Raw genomic sequence first — 25,455 nt, forward strand, 5'->3', positions numbered from 1 at the left:
ATCTCTAGATTTCATGAATGACACATTTTATTTACAAGCAAATCAAACATCAAATTAGTAACACAATTAGAAAAACCAAATCACAAACATATATATTATTTAATATATATGGGAAGTTTCTTAAATACGTGTACATAAAAAGATACGTACATTTGATAAGCATACACATATAATATATAAATATATATATACAAATTATAATCCTCTAAAAACTCTCAAGTCTTACTATAGCTAAGATAAAGTAGCTAAGAAAGTATCAACTCGATCATTAGTAGCCCTGGACAAAAACTTCATACAAATGGGTGGCTTAACCCCAAAAACACCAAGTAAAGACGCAGGCAAAGTCCACAACCCATCACCACATATCAAACCCGAAGCCACAGCACACCCAAAAGCATTAGCCTTATTCTTATTCACCTTTTCCCACACAAACAAGATCAAACTCCCAACACACATATCAATAGCAAAATATGGTCCAATATAAAAAGGTATAGCCATAGCCATAGGAATAGGCACAAATTTTGCCACTGAAGGCTTCACTTTCACCAAATGATCCTTAACCAAATTTATAACCACTGCAGCCCCAAAAAACACATAACAAAGAGTTAGACAATTCTCAGGCAAAGATGAGAAGCCCTCTACTCCAAGTAAAGCCATGCTTCGATAAATCGCGGCGTAAGGCGCAGGGTATTGGCTAGTAGGCTGTCCCAAGTTACTAAAAGCCTTTAAAAAAAGCCAAAACACACAAGGAGAGATGACACAACCCATTGCCGTACCAATCAATTGGCTCACGAACATTGAACGTGGCGAAGCTAATGTTAGGTACCCTGTTTTGAAATCTTGGGTGAGATCAGAGGCGGTCGAGACTATGTTCATCATGACACCGCAGGCTGCTAAGCCTGCGATGACACCACCGTGAGAGGCACCCGCCCACGCACCTACGGTGAAGATTGCTAGCTTCCCGTAGGTTGAGGCGAGTGACCAATCGGTGAGGCCGCACCCGTAGGCATTGCAGAATGCCAGAACGGGTGCGAGCGTGTAGATTACTAGGATGTAGTACCATTTGAGTTGGGGGAATATGTGGGGGAGTGTTGAGATTGAGATTGCGGCTATTGCGACGTAGCCTGATGCGGCGAACCATGTGGGGATTTGGTCTTTGAGGAAGATTTGGGTTCGGCGTTGGTCGTCGAAAGAGGGAGTAGTAGTTGTAGTTGTGGAGTGTGATGATTCTTGTTGTGATGAATGAAGTGGAAGAGTGGTGTTAAGTAATAGGTGCCTTTGGCGGAGATGTGTGGTTAATGCTGAAATGGTTCGGATTATGACCTTTATGAAGTTGTATAGGCCATCTCCTAGAATCATGGCTATGGCGATGAACACCTACAAAACATTGAAAGTATTAGTTCACATTGGTTTTCTTATTATAAATTTGTGTGTGGATGCATGGAAAAGTTTACATTAGTTCTAGCTATTAGTTAATAATGTTGTATAAAAATTATTAGTTTATTTTTATATAATATCTAATATATAATTGCCCCACCCCAATAATAACGAAACTTATTAAAAATGACTTGCAATGTTAACCATGTCAAAATTTGTGTATACACATGATATCATTACTCTATTTTTATACATTTTAAAAAAGCATTATGAGATATCAAAGTGTCTTGATGAACCACTATAAGGTAGTGTCTTGTGAGTAATTTATTCTATCATTTTATTGAAGTACAAGTGGAACTCAACATTAAATTTTACACTATATAAGAGTGCTAACCACATTTTGGATGCCTTTTAGTATTTCTCAATTTAAAATTTTGATAAAAAACTATCTACAATTGTAATTATATGATTTGCAAATTTAAATATAATTGTTTAATCATAATTTTACCTTTTCACAAAATACAGAATTCAAATTTATCTGTGACTATATTAATGCTTGTTATCTAGATAATGCTAAATTCTTAATTAAGAGGTATGAATTAACTTGTTTTATTCCAATTAAATTATTAATTATTTATCTATGTTGAAAGAATATTGTTATGGGGTACCAGTGGTGTCCAACATCTTTTATAGATGACATCCTGTTATTGGTTAGTAATATTTACTAAAAACTATTTTCTTAAGTTATATGAAATTCGATACTTAATTACACCAATAACTGTATAACACCGAAAAAAATGTTAGGCACCAATTATATTTTTTAGCAATTCTCATGTTAAAATGATAATTAAATCAATAATATGTACATAGGGAGTATAAAGAGAGAGAGAGACCTTGTAACCTTGAAGACCATGCATACTAGTAGAGGAGAGGTCTGCACTATACCAATCACCTTTTCTGTTGTTAATGAGAGGCCACATTAGACCCCATGACAGAATTCCTCCTATTAACACTGATACATTTACAATGTATGGGCATATCATTCCTGCTCCTATATATGCTGCTGAAAAATCAAAGTAAAACCTGTACATATATATATATATATATATACTCATCAAATTAAATCAAATAATATTATATTATTAAACGTACGTCCTCATAATTATTTAATTTAATTTAGTATACATATAGTACCTGTTCTGATATGCTTTGAGTCCTAATGAAGGGAATTGTGCAAATCCACAATCTTCTGTAGCAGTATAAAACCATTGAAAGAAACCCCAAAAGAAACTTAGGGAGAAAAATTTCCCAAGTACTTTTATTTGCTTCCTGTTATTAATAGTTAACCAAATTAATTACTAAATAAAAGAAAAAACATTAAAGATTAGTGTGTGTCCAAAATGTGTACTTTGCTAATTTGGCTCCATTGGGAGTGTGGAAGCTGTTGATAAGAAGAGCAGTTGCAGTTCCACTAGGATATGTTAGTTTAAAGTCTATGATCATAATCTGAAACAATACAAATATACATAATGATGAGAGAAATGTATACATATATGTAGGGAGTATTAATATTTTGTTGAAATTAATGATAGGTATATATAGTACCTTGCGGAGAGGAACAACAGAGAAAAGACCAAGAAAGCTAACAACAAAAAGAAAGGCAATAATCCATGGTAATGATGGATTTTTGAAGTCATTAGTAGTGTCTCCTGATTGTATTGCTATTGTTTCACTCATTCCGAATAGATAACTCCCAAATCCTCCTGATATTATTGTCGTATACATTAATTAATATTCTAACATTAAACAAAATACGTACTAAGGTAGCATTTTTGGTTAGAGCTAATGAAACCAAATAGAATGAAAATGAAATAATTTTTATTCTATTCTATCATTCTAATGGAATGACTTTTCCATTATTTAAGAAAGAAAGACCATTCCAATACAAGATTTAAAAAAATTTAATAATCTTTTTATTAATTTTTTTTTATGCATTTTAAATTTTATTTTACTCCTTTTCCAAATTCTATTTTCATCTTATATTTTTATTCCTTCCAACCAAACGCCATCTAAATTGCTAAAGGATACTACTAGTTTCCAACACTATATTTAATATCGAATCATACATATTAATTTGTAGAAAATATACAAAATTAGCTATTTTGTTACATATGAAAATATGACAATGTTAATTAACTTTTATTATTCAATCCCTATCATAAACTTTGTAACTATTTGAAAAATATTTTAAGGCACTAATTAGTTGTCCCGTTAATAAATAGATTCATACATAGTTAAACATTATCGGTGCTCTTATATATATATATATATATATATATATATATATATATATACTAGATGAGAGTTACGTGGCGAGCCACGTAAATATTAGTTTTATATAAGTTCTAGTAGTTTTTGTTTAAAAATTTAGTAACTAAGCAATGACAACAACAATAGTAGATAGATCTATTTAAGTTTTTCATATTTGTAAAGATTATAAATCTAAACTTTTAATTAATTTTCTTGATTTGAGATTTTGAATTGTTCTGATTTATTTGTTTATGAATTTATTGAAATATTTGTATATTTATTTGTTCTGATTTATTCATACTTGAATATTTATATTGATAATTGTTAATGAAATTAGTCTGTAGCTTTATGTTTATAGAAAAAAAAAAGGTATTTTTTAATATAGAGTTTAAATTTTATATTGATTCTTTCTTTGTTTTTTTCTCTCTTATTGAATTGTGTTTTCTTCATAATTTCTTAATTGATCGTTGATATTTAATGGTTCTTCCACTGGGTGAGTAGTGTATATAACTATATATATTTTAATAATTTTATTAGGAAAAATTATAATTTTTTTAAAAAAATAAAAAATTATTTATTGAAGTAAAATTATACTATCTAAGAAACATCGATATTCTAATCAATTGAAATAAAAAGAAAATCCAGCAGACGAAAGTATGTGGCAATAAAAAATATAGAAGAATTAATAATTAAGAAAGGAAATACCTTTATAAGTGTGGAATATGAACATGTATCATATATTGTCTATACAAACCCTAAAACGAACACCAAATTAACCAAATAATCCAGATAATTAAGCACTACTCGAGATCATGAATAATAACAAATATATAATTTTTTGTTTTAAGGCTAAGAATTAAAATTGAGAAAGAATACAATAAATCGCATTAGTTACCTTAATTAAATTCATAATCTGGATCAATATAAGGCTCATAAATCACATTGGCTCTTTTCTCTGAATTACTCATTCTTAGAATTCTCCTCTTTTATTAATCACCAGCGATATCGCTAATGTATATTCTGGGTTTATTGAAATTTTCAATTTTTAATTTTTTTTTAAATTTAAAAAAAGATGGTTTAATTTTTTGGTTTAATTATTGGGTTTATTTGTTAACGGGAGATGAAATCTATTAACATCGTTAAATTTAAGAATATTCTTAGTATATTCTGTTAAACCAAGAAATGCCGTTAGATAGGCACTTTTAATATATAAAGATATATATTTTATAAAACTTAACTCTATGATCTTTGTTTTTGACGACAATTACCCTTTTAATTTACTTTTGTTTGCAAATTTAAATGTCAGTTAAATTTAGGTTAAATGTTAATTGAAATCGCTACTGTGAATATCTTTGTACACGTGATACTAAAATCAGTGACGAAGCTAGAAATTTAGTTGAGTGAGGGCTTGAATAAATATTAAGTAAAAACTAATAAAAATAATGATAAATGTATCTTTCAAATTTTCATCTTCAACAAAATAAAATAATACTATTGACAAAAATAAAATAAAATATTGTCAATGGTATTAATTTATTTTTTAATAAAGTATTATTTTTTTTATTATTTGTATTGGACTACTTTTAAAATGGGCTTGATTAGAATAAGAGTAGGCTCATGAATCATGATTAAGATATTGAGTGAGGGCTTTTATGAATTGGACTTTAATAAATTGAGCAAAGTGAATTAATATATGTATATATCTACATATAAAAAATTTGATGTGTATATTTGAGTGAGGGCTTTAGCCCACATATGGGCTAAAGTCCCTCCGTCTCTGACTAAAATTTCGAATATAATGAAAATATATGCACGTATACTTAGATGTATACAGTAAATATCTAGTTGACATTTAACGGTAAAATTTAATCATTGACCAATTTGTTTAATTATAATGATTAGTTACCGCTGAAGGCGATGCCTGAAGAAGCAACAACACATGTTTGAATGACGGTGTTTTCTTGGCGAGTGAAGGGATGCTTCAACGTGCCCGACGTCTCCAACAATTTAGTCCATATCTTGACGAAGAAGAAGCCGAGCAGGCCGGCCGAGACGTTGAGGGACGGCACAATCCCCGTGGTGAGGTTGAATTTCATGACTATGAAGCTGAAAAGAACACTCAGACCAAAGCTCACCAAAATAGCCCTTATTGTCACTTGTTTTCTCCACTCAGGAACATTTTGCTTCTCAAACATCTTTTCCACTGACAATATCAATTCAGACTCATGAGTCACAGTTTCCTCTTCCTCAACGTGATGATCATGGTTGTTCTCTCTACCGTTGATATTATTGAGTACCTCATGATCTTGTGGCTGTGGGTGGTCCTCATCATCATGACCCATTTCTTTACACAACAATTAATGAATAACTAGAAGTGTTTTTGAGGCTATTGTATTTGTAATTGTGGTATGGGGATGGGGAGATTATTACTAGGCACTATACATATATAGCTGTATTAAATAGAATATTATAAGATATTGATGAAGGAGACAGAGACAAGACATAGAAGTTTATGTTGTTTTAGACCAATCACATGTACGTATGTCATTTCCCACGTATCACTATCGGAACAACGTCAAATTCCAATTATTTATGGAACCCGTCGTCACTTGTCTTCTACAGACAATTAATTTGTAATTTTGGAAAAATGTGTTGTGTACACACCTTAGGAGGAGACCTTTGTTTTATCTATTTAATAGACTTTTTTTTTTTTAAGTTTTTTTTTTTAATTATCTACGTTGTAATTATTTATTAGTGTCACTTACAAATTTTTAGCAACTTATAAATAATTTACTTTGTCAAAAATAAATCTCAAGCTATTATTTACCGTGCTTATAAAAAAAGTTACAAGTGTAACAAAATATTTAAACTTTATGTAGGAAATTTTAAGTTCTTTTCCAACTTTGCCCTACACCAACATTAAAGTAATCAGTATTAAATCAAGGTCAATTTCGACCTTTAACTTTTCCCTGACTTTTCGAAGTCAGCAGGTCAATACGACCTCGTTTTGTCTTTGAACAAAACCAAAAAAACGAGAACCTTCTCGATCACTTTCCCTTAGCCCTAGGTTTTGATTCGAAACCCTAGCAGAGAGTTTCTCTCTGAGAAACTCAAACCCAAACCCTTGAAAACCCATAAATCACCACACAAACACAAACCCTAGATCAGATCTAACATGATCTGATCTATACACAAACACACACACAAAATCACAATGAATAGGGTTAGAAAACACCAGATTTTCCCGAAGTTCACCAATAAATTGGCTACGTCTCCGTTTGAGCTGCTCCTCAAATTTGAGAGCTCGATTCCACTATTTCTTGTTGATCAGAAGTACAATAATGGAGATTCCTAGTCACATGTAATGTTCTGACTGGTAATCTCTTGTTTAATACAAGTATTTAGTGTTTAATCCCTCTCTCTCTCTCTCTCTCAATATCTAACTCTCTGTTTGTTTTCTTGTGCATGTGAGATCATCGACTCCCTCTCCTTCAAGCTTTCAGCCTCTGGATCTTGAAGAGGACACTCAACCATACCTGGTTGTGTATCTGATGCAGGTATATATAGATCTAGGGTTCTGCTTCTTGCTTCTGTACTTGTTAGTTAGATTAGTTACAGAAATTAGTTAGGTGTGGATTAACCAAATCCATTCTAACTAATTTCTGTTAGGGATTCTAGAGGCCGAAGGTCAAATTAGGGATTTACTTGTAATTACATTTCTGTCCTTGTATTAAGTCTTTGTATCAGTGTAAGTGAAGGTTTACTCCAACACTTTATTTTCGGTATTATAAACTATTTAAGATCTTTAAAAATTTATAAATTTTTGTAAATAACTACAATTTGTACGAGCATATAAAGTGAAAAAATAATTCTCCTAAAGAATGCCAAAAAATATATATAATATTACGAAACACACCTTTAGAAGAAATCCTACATATTTTTTTGTTAGTTTATTGTACTAAATCAGATAAGCAGCGAAATGCTTTCGTATTACTTGTTATCACTGTACCATATCCTAAAAAATTTCTAAATGTTTGTACATTAAATCAAAACATAGAAATATAAATTTAAAATATACCTCTTGAAGGAATAATGTGAGATATTAAAATAAAATGTAGACTTGTTTTTATTGAGTTCTCAATACATGAGCAAAAATAGATGAGAGAAAAAATAAAAGTAAATATCATTTTTAGACCATGTGTTTTACAAAAATTACCGATTAGACCCTCTATTTTGTTAAATGATAAAATAAACCCTGTATTTTCTTGAATCATTTATTCTTTTGTTTAAATTTGTTCCGTCCTACTCCTCGTAAATATGCATTGGCTTTCATAAAGTATTTCCTTTGCATGGTTAATCATTATATGCATGGCACATCATATAAAATTCTAGCGATCATCATTTCACATTTTGAGCCTAAAATATTGAATTTTGCGCTCATAATTCATGTTGCATTTCCCTAACATTTATAGGAAAACTCAGATTATACCACTTAAATCCACTCTAATCATTCCCACCAATCTTAACATATCATTGCCTCTAACCATAATTCGATTCTTAGTTAAAATGAAATGCAAAGTCAAGAAGTAGTGATTCGTGAAGCTATAACAACAGGAACAATAATTAAAATCACACAATGTAACACTAAAAAAAAAGAAGACTTGTCATCAATTGAACCAAACTTCTTTAGTTTTTACTTTCTTTTTTTTCTTCTTTTAATCCTATAATATTTTGGGACTAGAAAACTATATCCATTGCTATTTTGGTACAAAGGAAAAACTCAGAATAACATGTTTAAAACTCAGCATAAGGATGAACAAAAAACTAGCATTGTATATGCAGGTGCATTAGATATCCAACAAAGTTCAAAGCTTCTAAGCTAGAACCCATTAACTACTAACCCCAGATTGCACATATTTACATCAAGGGGAAGGGGCCACTAAATTTTTCTCCGAAAAGTTTATTTTACTTCCAAGGAAAGAAAGAGAAGGCTCGCTACTCGCAGATGGATCTATACAAGCATGGAATTAAATTCCACTGGGAAAGCAAGAGAGATTGAAATGTACAAAAGGAAAATGAGACTTACATTCACCACTATTTCTCATCTAACTTAAGTGGTTAAGTGCTACCATGAACATTGCTGATGGACCGAAAACGTTCAACAGCGATTCCTTGAGCAGAAGAACTCGTAATCTGGATGCCTGTTTACTGACGTCAAATTATCTTTCTTCACAACTGCTCTTGCCATAAGAGAAGCTGTCTCCTCTAGCGTCCTTAACCGCTCCTTAAGAATTCCACTAGGGTCTAGGTCTGGTGCTCCTTCTTTTGGGTTCAGTAGTGAGGGATTCATGCGGAACCAGCATTCACTCTGTTCGGGGATCAAAGGAAATGTGTTAAGGTTTAGAGAAGTTGTAACAGATAATATTTGCAAAAGCAAAACAGAGACGTTCATATGTTGAGGAGATTAAAGAATCAAAACATGCTTCACGGATAAAAGTTCAGCAAAATATAAAAATATTTCAGCTAACAGTGACAAGTTAAGTCTCTCTTTTTTTATGCTACCTAAACATGTAGGAGATAATCTACATTTGAGTCTAAGATATAAAGTTTCACATTAAACAACCAGGTTTATCATAATAATACAACCACTGTCCTTTAAACATCATGTAAAAAATCATAATAATAAGTTAAAACTTAAAACACTATTAAATAAGCTATAGGGTGGCCCTCGGTAAGAAACAAACTAGTGAATGAAGACAGAAATGAATTGAATGTAAAAGAATCAAATTTCATTCCATTTTTTTATTTGGTTTCATTCCAAAGTATTGGAATGTCATTCCAAATGGAATGATTTTTACACCATTTTGGTGGAAAACTATTCCATTTCGAAATGGGTGAAAATTTTATCTATTTTTTACATGCAATTTTATTCCATTTTACTCCTATCCTTTTTCCTATTCTCATTCATATTCATATGTTTTACCAAACGTATCCTTAGTGTTAAAACATAAAAACTGCTATAATCATATTGAAAGGAACATAAAGTAGAACAAGTTACATGAGCTCGATCAGAAATAGAGCATAACATAACTACCTGAGCATTGTAAGTTTGAAGACCCACTACAGGAGCTACTATATGGGGTTGCACACCAGGTCGATGAACCAAGTGACCCAGCGAATGGAATGTCAAAAATGATGCGCGCAAATTACCTTCCGGTATCCGATAAATAGGATACCACGCTACAGCATACCTGAAAACAAGATGCTGTAAATTAATATCTGAAGCAAGTTTCACATAACAATTTTGATCTGAAACCTGAAAGAAATTAAGACTATTTTTGCATCCTCGAGTGCAGGCTGTAAAAAGTATTCTTCTACTAACCAAGATCTAGGATGCAGGTCATTCAGTTTAACAGATTTGAGAGTTGTTGGATCTCCATAGCCTTGGTACTGCACCAGACCATCACCCCTAATCAACTCATTTATCCTGATACAGAAAGAGAATATAATTAAGATCTTCCTGAAGAAAGATTATCTTAAAGGTTTAAACTTTCAACTGAATTAGTAATTGCCAAGTAAGTGATTGATTTTGTTATTCAATAATGAACTAACATAATCCTTTAGTTTCATTCTTTCAAAATAAGGAGCTGAACATATCAATCATAATAAATTTCAGAAAATGATGCATCTGAACAAGTTCAATATAAGTATCTATATATTATCAGCCACAAAAGAAACCTTACAACATTGTTTTTAAAGTTAACGAGAAGTGCAAGGGTGATAGCTGTTTGATGAGCTTTCTCAAGAAGTCCATTAATATAAGCATTTTGTCATGGTGCAGTAATATGAATAAGCAGTGAACTAGATTAATATGTGACTTTTAGTACATCACACAGAAAGAAAATACTCACTTCTCATACAAAGGTTGTCTCTTCTGAGGCTGTTCAGATTCAAAATATTCAAAAAGTAGTTCCGGATCACTCTGCAGTTTTCTTTCCTCTAATTGAAGACGAAAAACATCTTTTGCAGAAGCTGAAGATGATTCTGAACTAGATTCTTGATGAGAAAAGCTTTCAAACTCCTTTCGAGGTTGAGGAAAGAGTACTGAAAATATTGGAAGATGGTCCAAATTAGAGGAGCCTTCAGATGTATCATTAAATTTGCACAGGTCTACAACCTCAGAACAAGATTTTGTGCTGCTTGTATCTAAGTTTTCAACATCGTTTCTGAAAAGTTGGACCGCTGACAAATAAGGGACAAAATAAGCACAAAAAGAACCATTAGCCCCCAAACTCCTTGAATTTCCATAATCATTTGCCTTTATTTCTAACCCATAATTCCCATGTTTCTCATACCACTTCCATAGGCCTCCCAAAGAAATATTACGCATCTCATGTAGACAGAATGACACACCACATAACTGATCTCTTGAACAAGAGTGACATGATAAATGGGGTGGACAAGAAATAACTGGACATGAATATTTAAGAACTCTTTCAAACTCTGCAACTGGATGACCAGCGGTCAGCTCAACAGCTTCAGATGCCTTTTGAGCCCTATAGGCATCATCCACGGCTTCTGCTACTTTGTCTTGAACAGGCTTGAATGCATTTAAACCTCCAGATTCCATATCTAAAGTGTGTGCTGCAATCGGTCTGTCTTTCTTCTCTTCAAGCATGCTTGTGTCCTGATCCTTTGCATTTGGAGTCCTGCACTCATCATCAGGGGAGAAATCAGAAAAACCCTCAGAACTTTGAGCCATACACACAACACCTGCTTTAGGAACTGGATTTTCAGAATCACAATTCACTTTATCTTGTACAGTGTTTTCTGTAGTCTGAATTTCAGCAGCTGGATCATCAGAATGTTCCAGAGATGAACCATCACCAGAAGTAGTCAATCCACAATCCTTCAACCCAATTGGTAACCATTTCTGCATAACAGATCCAGAGGTGTGGGTTTGCAAACAATCATCAGCAAGGACATTTCTCTGCCCTTGTTCAGCTGAATTTCCGAAAGAAGACTGCACTTGGACCAGTTTTGATTGATCATTCGAGTTGCGTGACTTTGGCAACGAGTGATTCAGATCTTCAATGGTTTTACTCTTCGTGCAAGAATTGGCATTAGACATGTTATCCAGGCCACCAACCACATTCGGACAAGCTTGGACAAAGGTTACCGATTCAGGTGTTATGTGCTTTGCTCCATTAGGCTGGAGCACAGATTTTGGACAGCTAGTTTGAGTTGGAGATCTTGAAACACTACTAGTTATCTTCTGATCACTCACGTTAGAGGAGATGCACGCCATCTCCTTCTCCTTGCGTGGCACAGTAACCTTTGCACATCTATCTGGCTTGGCCCTATCAGCATGAGATCCCTTTCTAGAAGAAGACATCCGTTCATGATTTAAACCTGCAGAAGTTTTACTTCTCCAACTTCTAGTATCTTTCAACTGCTTGTTGTCTTCGGGAGAATCACAATTTTTCTTACACAGAGAAGCCTCCAAAGTACCATCATACTGAGAGAAGACAGGAAGCTTCTTCAAGTCATCCACACTATCGCCATTACCATTTCTTTGGACCTTCTGCCAAACAGAATGGCTGTTTTCCTTCCCTGTACGACCACCACGCAACTTACCAGCAACTCCAAATTTGGAAACACTTGAAATCCGGGGAGCTGATTTATTTTGCTTCTTCTTCTTGCCAGGTATTACTACATGCACTTGACTACCATTTCTATCCTGACTACCATGTGTTGTTTGACTTTTGTTGGTATGATTAGATGAATCTAAGATATTCTTTAACAAATTTCTACAAGAGGAATATTCCTTTTGAAAATCAGAAGCTGGTGATTCAGAAAAATCAGTTCTGCAATGTTCTTTTTCAGGCTGTTTTCGACCATGATAAAGTTTCGTCCCATCATCACTGTTTGAGGAAGTTGAAGCTGGATCCATCAGAAGTGAGTCAGACTTATCAGCACAGTATCTGGGATGCAAAGCATTGTAAGAGCAGATCTGGGAGACATCATCAACAGAAAGTACAGAATCTTTGGATGATTGTATCTGTTTCTTAAAGCCACCACCAGAGCATGTCTCAGAATTTTTATGAAAAGCAGGTATAGCCTCTTCCAATGTATCCACCCCATTAGGGTAAGAGGTGCAAGTTTTCACCCTACCTTCCTGTAGGGAAGCATCAAGTGAAGTGGAAGACAATGCTGGCATATTATTGTCATGGCAAGTTCCAGAAGTCAAACTAACTTTAGGACATTCCTCAGGCAATATGTCTGGTTCTTTAGAGCCAGTGTTACGTAGAAGTTTCTTACCCCGTTTCCCCTTCTTTCTAGACTTCTTTCTTGAATTTTTTTTAGTGACAGTATCTACATCAGAGCTCACCATATTTGATGATTTAATGACTGAGTTATTTGAGATCAAACAAGAAGATTCAGTGCATGTTAAGGATTTTTGAGAAAATCTCTGCGGAAGTTCATTCCATTTAGTTTTGTTTGATATAACTTTTTTCTGAGATTGACATTGCATGGTTGAACCTAGAATTGTTTTACGGGCACGAGAGTTTCCAGAATAGGTACCAGCATGGACACTTCCTTTCGTCACTTGTTGATCAGCCTGGACTGAATTAATTGGCCGAGGACAAACCAAATGTAAACAGTCCATGCTAACCAGTGAACCAGATCCAAAACAATTTGATTGTTCAGGACAATGGAGTGGTAGTGCAAAAATCCTTCGATGCCCGTTAGCTTCAAGAGTAAACAATGAAAACACTGAATACCTGATAAGTTATTGAAGAAAAAGCCCGTCATACACTCACAACTAAAATCAAGAGTTAGAAACAGCAAATCAGAAGAAATTTTGCTAATATATATCCTAAACAACCCACCGTAAAAGAAAAAATAAATCACAAGTTTAACACTTTCAGTTCTACCAGTTATTCTCTTAAAGTATCCATGTTCAGGTCATTGTGAAATCAAATCTAAACTAGAAATTATGCTTTAATTGGGAAGTAGAGATGGCAAAATTTCATTGGCTATACCCACTCCCAATTTAAGGCTAATACTCCATGGAAAAAAAAATTCTTAGGGATTCCTGGCATGTGCCTAAGAACCAGGACCCGGTTGGTAGTACATTTGATGAAAACCTATTGTAATAGTATACACAAACCAGTAGCAAAAATAACAGAAAGCAATAGAACAGTAACCAAGAAATAATAGGAAATATGGGAGCTGTTATTGAATATAAGGAAAATAAAGACAAAGTCCCTTACAATGGCAGAGAGCAAAAGCTCTCTACTGATGCAGAGAATTCACTCAAACTTTGCACAAATGATTCTATCCCAATCACTCAATACAAAAGGCAGCTTACTGATAGGAAATTCCTAGCAACAGTAAGTAATCAACAATAGAAATAGAAATTGGAGAAGATTAAAATTGTATTGATAAACTCTCCCAGGAATTCGAGAGCCTGTACTCTCCTTACACAGTAGTAATATCTTGATTGAATACATAATAAAAGGAAACTCTCTTATTTAACTAATACTCTAGAGGCCTATCATGCACCTCCACCACACACCAGTAATTCCCACTTAACAGAATTACACAGTGGAGTGATCCCCTGCTGTCATTCCCACAGTACCCTTCCTAGGCCCCCTTCTAGAGTACACAAAAGTGAGTGGTGGTCTATCACTTACCACTAAGAAAATTACCAAAATACCCACTCTTTAAGCCAACTCAGCAACAAGCTATATTTGTCTACCCCTCCTAGTGTAAGTAAACCTTACCGTGGGTCTAGAATGCCCATCAACATTCCTGATTTTACCCAAATTCTTCAAAGATGTCTTACACTTCAATTGGAACCAACAGGCACATCAGTATCTGAAGGCTCTTGATAAGGTTTTCAAGTCATACTAACTTGGGACACAACTACTGAGAAAAAAACTCATTCACAGGTGCGTACACAGTCACCAACAAAAATTTAAATCACAAATTCACAATTCACAAACCCATTAAACTCAATTCTCCCTAAAAGGGAAAAACAAAACAACACAAGGAATTAGCGAGAACAAAATAAACAGAAAACTGGCAGTAACATAATGATGGTACAGATTATTTTTATAATTTTCTTTGAAAAGCTCAGAAGAATTTCAACAGGGCTATTGCATAGTCGAAACAAGCAAAGCAGCAGAGATCATAGAATGGAACCCTTTCCCTGGGAAGAAAGACCATGAATGCTAGACAGGGCACCTTAAACACCTCAGACCCGTGAAGCACAAAGGATAACTTACATAACAATTTTGTGGCCACTGATAAGTCCTATGGATTTGGGAACATAACATACAAACAAGACAAGGAAAAAGGCACAGTATATAAACACACAGATGAAGGATAAAAACTGCAGTGGGGTCTACTTTGCTAAAGTTCTTGTAAAAAAGAAACCAAGTAAAGTGAGAGGCACTAGGCTCAATAAATTTGGAACGCTTACACACTACAGTGCTTAAAAGCTTGTGAGAGCAAACAAGCGAGTGGCTTTTAATCCAAACCTAGTCTCAATAAATATATGTTAAATATGATAAAAAAAAAAAATGAAGAAGCCAAGAATGTAATTTGCCTTCTGATCAGATGGGCTACAAGTAAAAACAACTAAAGCAAAAGCATGCTAAATGATTGAGCCTTACCCCAAATGCTTTGTTCTGGGCATATGGGCTGATCATAGAGCAAATCATTGTTACATTAGAATCAGAATATGTTTCATATTCATGAGATGATGTAGAGGCTGGTAATAAATGTTTGCCCCATTTACAGTGCAATACCAAGTTATTACAATTAAACCTGTAAATAAAAATTTATGAAGTATCTACGATGATAAGCTATTCCTATACTCACAAACAAAAAAGAAGTAAAAAGTGAGAATTTTTTTTCCTTATACTTATTAAAGAGAGTCAGACAACCGTAAAAAGAATAATATTTACAACTGCTTATTCACATCCTTATAACACATATATATGTGCATCTAATGCAAAACAATATTAACTAACTATTTAGTTCTACTGAAACCATCTACTAGTAAACCATTTTCAGGTACAATATATATATTTATATATATTTTTGTTTGAATTATAATTAATATAATTATGTTTCTTTTGTGACATATTATGTAAAAGGTAAAAACTTTTTTTTTTAAGATTCAAACAAGCCAAAGACAACAGGTTATGGAGTAATGCTAGAGAGCCTCAAATTGCAAACAATTTTCACAGACAAAGATGGCAAGTTTACTAGTACCGACTTAGGTTTCAATTTGTTCTTTTATACTTAATAGTTTAGGTAATATGCACTTTCTCACATGTATACAAAGCCATAATAAGTTTTCCTACCGTAGAAGTTCTTAAATACTTGTTAATTCTAATCATAATCCACCATTCTGAACCAAATATATGATCTAAGGTTATATAATAGAAATAGAAGAACCAAGAGTTTTAAATCCATGTTCTATTATTATTTTTATTGACCTTAGGTCTTTGGCATACCCTATGATTTGTAGATTTGGTGTAAATGTGCAATATATTACACAAGTATATTCAGAATGTAGCATCAAATACACTTAGAGATGCCTCATATCCAAAAGATACCAGCAGAAGGCACAAAAGATTACCCATCTGCATGTTAACAATAATCTTAAGAAATCCTTATTTGAAAGAAGATTACAACTGTCACCTACATCTTACAGTAAAAATCAATTACCTGTTATCTGAATTGCTCCAAATGAGAGATGATACTCCATGAACCTGAAGAAGATTTATTTTTTTCTTGTGAGGAAAATGTTCTACCCCAATTAATAAATTAGAAGAATTTAACCAGATTTCAGTTGAAAAACTCATATGACCTCTGAAGAACTTTTGACATTAGTCTGCTTTTTCAGTTTCATTTGTAAGGGATCATTTCCTCCATCCAAAATTCCAACAGTATCATTATTGATTCTTGGAAGGTCCTGATACATCTTTTCATGTGCCTGTCAACAGTAATAAAGAAAATACATGAACAATCGATGTGTCAAGAAATACAAAATTGGAGCCGAAGTTTTTCACAACATCAAATACACTAACTATCACCACGAACCAATACAAGCCATTAGGAATGCCAGAGATTAAACAAACTATCCTGTCAGGGTCACTAATGTGAAGGGAAAGCAATATGTAGAGGCAAAAGCAAGAAGCAGAAAGCAAAATATTATTTTGTTTACGGCTGCCACTTTAAAAGAATCACTTTTATCTTAGGTTGGAAATACAAGACCGTGAACAGACCTTTTTTCACATAAATCTTCAATCTTGCGGGGAATATGAAAGTTGTGATTATTAACAAGGCAGACGAACCTGAAATACTGAAACCAAGACCATGAAGATAAAAATTTGACTGCTCCCCCAACCCTCAAGGTCCTGATACTGTTGTTCTAAGAAAATAGAAGTGCATCAAGATCTCCCCAATAGTTTCTTCAAATTATAAGGATCAATGCAGCCAATTGCCTTCAGAACTTTCAGATCAACAGTGTGCCGTATCGATAAAAGTTCGTTGTAAAAACCCTTGAATGTCCCTTGCTTGGTCTTGAACAAAACCCCCTAAAAAAGATAATAAATAAAAAGAAATGAATATAAGCATATTCCAATATTTTTTATAATAACAAATAAGTATGTACATACATTACAATATGATGTTATAATAGCATTGTTCCAAGTATATATATAACCTTCTTATGTATTTTCCAGCTACAATTCAGCGTGAGATTTAGATCGTGCAAGATCTCCCACACTAACAGAAAACATTTGGTGTTCTATACTTTCTTGTGTGATAACATATTTGTCACAACAGGCTTTTCCCACTAATTTGTAATATTTTAGTAGAAACCAATAACTACTGGTTTTGGGTATCATACGCTAATCTCGCTTTTAAGTTTCTATCATAATTCCGCTTAAATGTTAATATCAAATTACATATTTATTACAAAGAAATTTTCAAAGGACTCAAGTTAGCACTTAGGACAATAAATCCAATACATGAAAGGAATCAAGCATAACCATCTTATTATAAAAAAGGAACGCTTATTACTTAATTCCAACAGCAGCAACTGCAATACATACATTCATATTCCCATACAATAATCACTTGTTCACAAGACAAGCATGAAACAACCTATAAAACGTTACATGTCTCCTATCATAGGAACTGCAAGAATAACAAAAAATAATAATCCATCAACAGAAATTATAAAATAATCGTATGTCATAATCCAACATGATCCAAGTACAAAGAAGGCATAGCAAGGAATATAAATGATTACTTTTTTTAGAATTACCTCTCTTACAATGAACATGCAAACAGAAAGAGAGCACTTTTAATAAGAATAGCTCAAGAATTTTTTAACATCTCCAGACTATAAGGCAGCAATTACCCATCACTTGAATAAGGTTATACAAAGGTACCTTTTAAATGCTTCTTATGAAGAGAAACTGAGAGAAGAAATGAAAATGTGCAGAAATGAAGAAAACCCAGAGCAAATAGAGCCCACAAAAATGGTTTCCTCTCAATCCAAAACTGCAAAACGATTGAATGAACTAGATATTCCAAAACTCAAAATTGTATCTACCAGTCAAAAGAAATTCCATCCACTAAATTTAGATTAAAACCCACATGACCAACAAACAACCCTTACCTAAATTTATCCTTACTAACAAAAATCAATATTTAAAAAAATAAATACATATAACTTAAAATAATTAGAACCCGTGAGAAGGAATCTAGTGGAATATAAAACCGAAATCCATATAAATCATTGCCTGAATGATAGTGAAATATGAAATTTAGGCTCATAAAAAAAGTCATCCCCAAATTTAGCTGTTCCGAGAATATACTACAACATCAACAGCTAATATTTCCCAAATTTAGAACTACAAAACAGAAAACAATCATCTGAACTCCTCAAAAAACCCAATAAATAAATTGATAAAGTAATCAAAGTAGTATTTTATTCTTGACTTTTGAGTAGTAGTGGGTATTCAAAATTCAAAATTTAAAAACTCAAAAGGGAATGATATAACTTATTATTGTATAATTCCACTTAAACAGAATTTAGAGAAAGAAAGAAATATAAGAACGAACCTTGCATGGGATGGAAAAGCGACTGATTTTGAAGTAGCCGGAGCAAGAAGAAAGGTACTTGCTTTGATACTCTCTCTCTCTAGTCTCTCTCTACTGTTTTTATTTATTTTATTTTAATCTTTTTATTACGTTTATTCAATTTTGTATCTTATCTTTTTCTTTTACTTACAATTTATTTTTTATATTATCGTACTCTGTCGTTTTATAATTTTATAGTTCACTATACTACGTCGTTTTGTATTTTTCAAGTTATTATAAAACAAAAATAAATAAATAAATAAAATAAAGTCCACCTGTCATTCTCATTCTCACCACACTCATCCGAAGAAAACAGTCTCTTCTCACAGTGGCCGACGACGGTCGCCGGCGGCTAGTCTCTCTCTCTCCGCCGTGTATCCTTCTCGTCTCGGCCTGAACAATATCTCATCTCAGTCTAAGGTGTCTTTATGTTTGATCCAGATGATTTTATTTATTTTGATTTTACCCTAAATAAAGTGTTTTTTTTTCTTGTTTCTTACTAAATTTCTTTGTTTTTCGCCTGAACATCTGCAGCTCTGCCTATCAATATCAGTTCAGGTATTTCTTGTTGCTTGTGAATTGTATCAGAAATGATTAGAAAATAGTGTGAGTTTGATGTTGCTGAGATTTTCTTTTGGGTTTTTAGTTGGCAAGATTGGGTTTTGATTACAAATAAATTAATAAAAAATTTGGAGAGTGTTTCTGTTTTGACTAAGATATAGGACATAACCATTATAAGCATACTTGTTAGTAAAAAATTAATCTTTGAATCACTGGAAGTAGAATGAGAAAAAAAGAGGGATGATAGAACAAGCTAAGTAGTGTTATGCAATGTTATAAGGAAGCTTGTAGCTTGTTGGTCATATAAGCATGGTGGTAGGTTTTAGACATTTAACAACCTTTGGATTCTCTTATAGAATTATGATGTTGAAAGTATATCCATATATGTGTATAAATATATCCATATATAGGCTGAAAAATATATTGAAGCATGAGATAGTTTTAACTACGACCATAGATGGACATAAATTCAAGACAGTAACTACATGTGCATAATTTTCACTGGGTTGATATAGTGAAGATTAGCATCTCCCCTGCACAAGGATGACACACAAATCTAGAAATCTATGTTGTGTTTCCCATTGCTTCTTTTACCTCCAACATGATTCATGGTATGCACGACCATCTCAAAGTTTTCATTGGCTCTTTTTTTAGGTCCACCTGAATCATATATATATAGAATTCTTATCCATCACTGAAGGATTACACTTGTCTGTGCATGAAAAGAAAAAGAGTTTAAAGATAAATTGATAAGGAAAGAAATTCAAATAATCATTTTACTAATCTCAATTAATTTAAGACCAACACTCTGTAGAAACTTCACATGGTAGCAACTTTAAATATAGACTGAAAATTTGGTTGACTCTTTGGATTGCAGAGAAAGTGATGGAGCAGAAAAGCAATAAGTTACAACAATAGCAATGAAAAAGTTCTCAAAATCCATTCCATTGCTCCAGCAAAGGCCTCCACCATTACCATCTACTATAATCCCAAACCCAACTCTCCCAACCGCACCAGCAACCTTCCCAGAGCCTTTTCCAACTCTCACCCTCTCTCACTCCTCTAACCACAATCGTCTCCTAATCTTCCTCAAGACCCATCTCAAGCCTCCCTTCTCACCTCAAAGCCTGCTTCGATTTCTCAAATCAAAGCTCCACCACCACCCTAATTTCACCCATTATGATTTTCATATCTTCAATTGGGCCTCTACCATTGACTCCTATCGCCATGACCACTCCACCTTCGAGTGGATGTCACGTACCCTTGCCCGAACAGATCGCTTTGTCGAGCTCGACTCTCTTCTCAACTTCATGGTAGCCAATCCTTGTCCTTGTTCTGATGGTATCTTCTGTTGCTCTCGAACTGAACCCATTTTTCATTTTGCCATTAATGCTTATTGTAGAGTTGGGAAAGTGAAGGATGCAGTTCGAGCCTTTGATTCCATGAAGAAACTGATTGATGGGAAGCCTAGTGTTGTCATTTGCAACATTTTAATTAATGGGTTTGTGAAAAACGGTGAACATGGCAAGGCTTTAGAATTCTATCATAGGATGGTTAAGGATAGAGTGAAGCCTGATGTGTTTACTTTCAATATTTTGTTGAGTAGTTATTGTCGTAATTCTCAATTTGGGTTAGCTTTGGAGTTGTTTAAAGAGATGAGGGAGAAAGGGTCTCGTCCAAATGTTGTTAGTTTTAATACTTTGATTAAAGGTTTCTTTAGAGAGAGGAAGTTTGAGGAAGGTATTCAAATGGCTTACGAAATGATTGAACTTGGGTGTGAGTTTTCTAATGTCACTTGTGAAATTTTGGTTGACGGGCTTTGTAGAGAAGATCGAGTTATGGAAGCTTGTGAGTTATTAATAGATTTTTCAAGAAAAGGAGTGTTGCCCAATAGCTATGACTATTTTGGTCTGGTTGAGGTTCTTTGTAGAAAAGGATGTTCAGAAAGAGCTATAGAGGTCATGAATGAGCTTTGGAGGAGAGGAAATTGTCCAAGTTTGATTGCTTGTACCACTTTGATAGACGGTTTAAGAAAGGCAACAAAATCCGATGAAGCTTTCAGATTGATGGAAAAGATGCTAAACGAGGGTGCGGTTCCGGATAGATTGACTTTTAATTGTCTTCTTCAAGATCTCTGCAACATGGGAAGAACTGTTGAAGCTGACAAGTTAAGATTGTTGGCTACCAGCAAAGGCTTGGATCCAGATTGTACAGCCTATAATATTTTGGTATTTGGGTACACAAGAGAAAAGAAAAGAAAGGAAGGTGAAAAGGTGGTGGATGAGATGTTGGATAGGGGTTTTATTCCTGACATAGCTTCTTATAATCTATTAATGGATATGCTTGCTAAGGCAAGTCCTCCATTGAAACACCATGTTCATATTGGGTGAAAACATGGGGATTTTGTGCTTTCCCTAATGTTTGTTGCTCAATGATGATTTTGTCAGTAGTTTTTAGGACACTGAAGTGTATACAGTTAAGAGTTTGTTGCTCAGTGACAGAGTCACAGAAGAGAAAATAAAGTAATTTGTATACTCATTTTTAATTTTTTTTTTATTCTTTGATACTACTTACAATGATAATTTATGAACTTTGTTGAGCTTAAAGACGATCCATAGTATTATCATGAAGCTTTGTTGTAGTTTTATTAGAGCTTCTACATTGTGGATGGGATAATACATGCATATTCTAAAGTAGAAGGATTAATTAGTAATAGGTTACCAATTTGAATTATGTCACAACATTCAAATTTCACTTCAGATAACTGTTCATAAAAATCAATAAAACGACTTTAAAAATTAAAAATGCTCAAAATCCACATTGGAGTATGACACACGGATCACAAATGACATGATACATATTAGAATTTAGGATAAGGTGAATGAAGTTCTATCTCAAAACTAATTGGCAATGAGAGGAGTAATTCATTTCTCTTATATATTCTATTATTCCGCTTAAGCATTGGGCAGCTTGGAAGTTGGAACATTACACAATATCTCTTTTTTTTTTTTTTTTTTTTTTGAAGAAAAGGTCTAAAAAATTTATAACTGAAAGTTTAGATGTATCTTTTAATAAATTAATAACAATCTTTTTTAAATTATTTATAAAATGCCTAATTTTAAACTTTTGTACAAGGACTTCAAAATGTTTAGGTGAGCCTTGATTATTTTGAATAGATAGAATAAAACTCAAAGGAGCAAAATGTTCTATAAACACGACCTGAACTATAACAAGAATCATGAACAGTTTTGTTAGAAGATCGTTTAACAAAAACCAACAAAACAACCATTTGAATAGAGCTCTTAATCGCTTGTACCACTATGAGACAATGAGTCTCGATTACATCCAACTCAATGCTTCTTTGATACCAATAGCATCCTCAGGTTGAGCTTTGAAATGTTAAACTAGGTGTCGTTTCCCTTGCAAAGGACATTTCATTTGTTAGTTATAAATTAAAATCAGCTGAGTTAGTTCCCGGTAAAAATTGAATAAAAGAAAAGGAAGTATTTATCTTCATAACAGAATTTCAAAAAGCCAAAGCCAAGAGGAAAAAGGAAATATTTGCCATGGCCGCCTATGGAATCTCATCCATATTCCCAACCATTTCCTCATCTCTAAGCTTCTTTAACCCACGCACCACAATCTCCATGGCTGCCAACAGAGCCACGCAAATCCAGCCAAGAAGAAGGTCCATGTCAGCTTTGGAAGCTCGAGTGTCTCTCGTACTGGCTCTCGCTTCTCAAACCTCTGCCACTTCTCAGCGACGTAAATGTTCAATAGCTACACCAATCAAAACTTTGCTTAATCTTATCGAAACCATAACCGTTCTCACTCTAATTTCCTTCGATTCTCTATTTTTTTTTTTTTTTGGACAGTTTTGGCGGAGTTGGCTACTGAAACAGCAAAATACGTGTTCCCGAAAAGATTCGAGTCGCGCACTCTTGAGGAAGCTCTGATGACAGGTATTTCTGCAAAAATTTGGTTGTGGTACGATTTATTGAGCTATGTTATCGGTATTTCATGCTCGATTACTTTGTGTTTTTGGTGCAGTTCCGGATATTGAGACATTGAATTTTAGGGTTTTGAGTAGAACAGACCAGTATGAGATAAGGGAAGTTGAGGTATTGAATTTGGCTTGAAATACCTTGTGATGTCTCTGTTATTTTTCCTTTCCCTATTTCTAAATGATTTTTCTTTTTTTGTTCTTTCAAATGAAAACAGCCTTATTTTGTAGCAGAGACGACGATGCCTGGAAAAACTGGTTTTGATCTCAATGGAGCATCTCAATCCTTCAATGTCTTAGCCGAGTACCTGTTTGGTAAGGTAATTTTTACTCTTTTTACTTTCCTTGTGAATTATCAATTGAGTTAGACATGTTTCCAATGTTCCAAAATATCGAGTTAGGTTTAAACCGAAACCTTATAATCTCACACACCCAACCACTTGAAGATCCACCCGCGATTGCCTCAAGTAGCATAGGGTGTTTAATTTCAACATTTAGGTTTTTAATAGTCAACTTGTTGCTGTTGCTCTTCTATAGAATACAAAAAGGGAGCAGATGGAGATGACCACACCAGTTATTACAAGTAAAGCTCAGCCTAATGGGGAGAAAATGGAAATGACAACTCCTGTTATAACAAAGAGGGTAAGGTTTCTGCATTGGTTTGTTGTTTATTTCAGTGATAATAGTATAAATTAGATGATTGAAGATACTCACAAATGCACTTTGTTGTATATCATTACGAGTCTTTGAGATCAAACCTTATTAACAAAGATATGCTTTGGAAGTGATGTAACGTTTCCATTTTTCTCATTAATGGATTAGTCACACTTCATTGTTTGTTCTAAAGGTGAGTCTTGGTTATCCTTCTTTGAGCATTGAAAAGAACACTTACCTTTGACAGTGGTTGTTTTCAATTTCATATTTTTTTATTATGCTTCTGTCATGATCTTGTTTGCCTACATTTTTTTATAGGGGGGAGATGAAGATAAGTGGCAAATGTCTTTTGTCTTGCCTTCAAAGTATGGTGCAGACGTGCCATTGCCAAACAACCCATCTGTGAAGATCAAGGAGGTTCCGAGGAAAATCGTTGCAGTTGTTGCTTTTTCAGGTTTGTCCCTGTCTTAATCTGTGAACTCTCTTACTTCATGGAATTTTTGGTGTGATGTTTGGAATCTGTTGTTCTGCTTCCTTATAAATCCAATAGTATTTTCTTCATGTATTATGTAATGCTTAGGCACTTAAACAGTTTACGCTCTTCTTCGTGTCAAATCAGGTTTTGTTACTGATGAAGAAGTTAAACGACGTGAATCCAAATTACGTGAAGCTCTAAAGAATGACAGACAATTTCAAGTGAAGGAGGACGCTTCAGTAGAAGTTTCTCAGGTAAGAACTATGAATGAAATATGCACAGAAAAGTTCTTCATGCTTTTTTTCGTTTTTCATTTTTACAATTTAGACATATTTTAAATACCATTTGCAGTATAATCCGCCATTTACACTCCCCTTTCAACGCCGTAATGAGATTGCGATCGAACTTGAAAACAGAGAGTAGCTGCTGCTATTTATCAACTTTAAAGTTTTGGTGTTGATAATTACTGTAAATAATAGCTTTGGCATCTTCCAAAATCAGGTATTACTCTGTATAGTGGTGATATTGTAAAGTTATTAAAAGTTGTGTCTCACTTCACAACTAAAATATTTCTTATATGCATAAATGAACATTAAGTACTAGCATTTTATGCTACCTGATCATCGACTGAATATTGGTGTATCAATAAGTCATGTGAATCTTACAAGCGTAATAGTTGTTCCCCTGGAATATTGAAAGTCTCAAATGTGACCAATAGAGGGATTCGGGGACTAGCCCGCTCCTCGTTGCTCAAGAGAGAAAGGAAGAAAGAATTATATCGCCCTCGGTTCACTTCACTCTCTAAAGGCAGATTAAGATTAAGGCTACTCTTGGGAGGCTATTGAAACCAAGAAATATAAGCTTGTCCCGAATTCGGTGATTAAACTCTACTACGATGATA

The 25,455-nt window shown here is 33.7% G+C and overlaps 4 protein-coding genes and 1 non-coding gene across 13 annotated transcripts; 3 read left to right on the forward strand and 2 right to left on the reverse strand.

Annotated features, from left to right (window-relative positions):
• Positions 1-66: 66 nt before the first annotated feature.
• On the reverse strand, positions 67-6,538 carry LOC115701423 (probable metal-nicotianamine transporter YSL7). The gene is made up of 6 exons (XM_030629219.2): positions 5,594-6,538; positions 2,983-3,140; positions 2,786-2,883; positions 2,572-2,706; positions 2,271-2,460; positions 67-1,377 (listed from the first exon to the last, which is right to left on the reverse strand). The coding sequence occupies exons 1-6, from the start codon at positions 6,027-6,029 to the stop codon at positions 232-234; spliced, it is 2,163 nt and encodes a 720-aa protein (XP_030485079.2). The 5' UTR covers positions 6,030-6,538; the 3' UTR covers positions 67-231.
• Positions 6,539-8,494: 1,956 nt separating this feature from the next.
• Positions 8,495-19,012, reverse strand: LOC115701422 (uncharacterized). 7 transcript variants are annotated; one of them, XM_061102466.1, is made up of 10 exons: positions 18,844-18,985; positions 18,168-18,279; positions 17,826-17,910; positions 17,064-17,306; positions 16,577-16,702; positions 16,435-16,478; positions 10,599-13,472; positions 10,070-10,174; positions 9,782-9,938; positions 8,495-9,055 (listed from the first exon to the last, which is right to left on the reverse strand). In XM_061102466.1, the coding sequence occupies exons 4-10, from the start codon at positions 17,085-17,087 to the stop codon at positions 8,846-8,848; spliced, it is 3,540 nt and encodes a 1,179-aa protein (XP_060958449.1). In that variant the 5' UTR covers positions 17,088-17,306; positions 17,826-17,910; positions 18,168-18,279; positions 18,844-18,985; the 3' UTR covers positions 8,495-8,845. The 7 variants fall into 7 exon arrangements, with proteins under 7 accessions (XP_060958449.1, XP_030485075.2, XP_030485076.2 ...); XM_030629215.2 differs by lacking the exon at positions 17,826-17,910 and having other exon boundaries at positions 18,844-18,988; XM_030629216.2 differs by lacking the exon at positions 18,168-18,279.
• An 83-nt stretch (positions 19,013-19,095) lies between these two features.
• LOC115701424 (pentatricopeptide repeat-containing protein At2g36240) lies at positions 19,096-22,028 on the forward strand. 2 transcript variants are annotated; one of them, XM_061102467.1, is made up of 4 exons: positions 19,141-19,281; positions 19,396-19,419; positions 19,833-20,033; positions 20,300-22,028. In XM_061102467.1, the coding sequence occupies exon 4, from the start codon at positions 20,343-20,345 to the stop codon at positions 21,810-21,812; it is 1,470 nt and encodes a 489-aa protein (XP_060958450.1). In that variant the 5' UTR covers positions 19,141-19,281; positions 19,396-19,419; positions 19,833-20,033; positions 20,300-20,342; the 3' UTR covers positions 21,813-22,028. The 2 variants fall into 2 exon arrangements, with proteins under 2 accessions (XP_030485081.2, XP_060958450.1); XM_030629221.2 differs by lacking the exon at positions 19,833-20,033 and having other exon boundaries at positions 19,096-19,281.
• On the forward strand, positions 19,900-19,999 carry LOC115701767 (U6 spliceosomal RNA). The gene has a single exon (XR_009684229.1). It is a non-coding gene; the product is annotated as a U6 spliceosomal RNA (small nuclear RNA).
• Positions 22,029-22,665: 637 nt separating the features above from the next.
• LOC115701190 (heme-binding-like protein At3g10130, chloroplastic) lies at positions 22,666-25,169 on the forward strand. 2 transcript variants are annotated; one of them, XM_030628910.2, is made up of 8 exons: positions 22,666-23,187; positions 23,298-23,384; positions 23,473-23,543; positions 23,644-23,745; positions 23,963-24,067; positions 24,398-24,533; positions 24,699-24,808; positions 24,906-25,169. In XM_030628910.2, exons 1-8 carry the CDS (start codon positions 22,989-22,991, stop codon positions 24,975-24,977), a joined length of 882 nt encoding a protein of 293 aa, XP_030484770.1. In that variant the 5' UTR covers positions 22,666-22,988; the 3' UTR covers positions 24,978-25,169. The 2 variants fall into 2 exon arrangements, with proteins under 2 accessions (XP_030484770.1, XP_060958451.1); XM_061102468.1 differs by having other exon boundaries at positions 22,915-23,193.
• Positions 25,170-25,455: the final 286 nt, after the last annotated feature.

The sequence above is a fragment of the Cannabis sativa genome, chromosome 8, assembly GCF_029168945.1.
Source record: "Cannabis sativa cultivar Pink pepper isolate KNU-18-1 chromosome 8, ASM2916894v1, whole genome shotgun sequence".
NCBI classification, from domain to species: Eukaryota; Viridiplantae; Streptophyta; class Magnoliopsida; order Rosales; family Cannabaceae; genus Cannabis; species Cannabis sativa.

What these genes read in the sequence shown, in the direction of transcription:
- LOC115701190 (XM_061102468.1), top strand. Translation starts at nt 22,989, where the DNA reads ATGGCCGCCTATGGAATCTCATCCATATTCCCAACCATTTCCTCATCT. An exon ending in ATGAGATAAGGGAAGTTGAG is followed by an intron (nt 23,544 to 23,643) that starts GTATTGAATTTG and finishes AAATGAAAACAG; the next exon opens with CCTTATTTTGTAGCAGAGAC. An exon ending in TGCAGTTGTTGCTTTTTCAG is followed by an intron (nt 24,534 to 24,698) that starts GTTTGTCCCTGT and finishes GTGTCAAATCAG; the next exon opens with GTTTTGTTACTGATGAAGAA.
- LOC115701422 (XM_030629214.2), bottom strand. Translation starts at nt 17,087, where the DNA reads ATGGTCTTGGTTTCAGTATTTCAG. An exon ending in AGACAACCTTTGTATGAGAA is followed by an intron (nt 10,175 to 10,598) that starts GTGAGTATTTTC and finishes TTTCTGTATCAG; the next exon opens with GATAAATGAGTTGATTAGGG. An exon ending in GACCTGCATCCTAGATCTTG is followed by an intron (nt 9,939 to 10,069) that starts GTTAGTAGAAGA and finishes TCTTGTTTTCAG; the next exon opens with GTATGCTGTAGCGTGGTATC.
- LOC115701424 (XM_030629221.2), top strand. Translation starts at nt 20,343, where the DNA reads ATGAAAAAGTTCTCAAAATCCATTCCATTGCTCCAGCAAAGGCCTCCA.
- LOC115701423 (XM_030629219.2), bottom strand. Translation starts at nt 6,029, where the DNA reads ATGGGTCATGATGATGAGGACCACCCACAGCCACAAGATCATGAGGTA. An exon ending in CTGTTGTTCCTCTCCGCAAG is followed by an intron (nt 2,884 to 2,982) that starts GTACTATATATA and finishes GTATTGTTTCAG; the next exon opens with ATTATGATCATAGACTTTAA. An exon ending in CTCAAAGCATATCAGAACAG is followed by an intron (nt 2,461 to 2,571) that starts GTACTATATGTA and finishes ATATATGTACAG; the next exon opens with GTTTTACTTTGATTTTTCAG.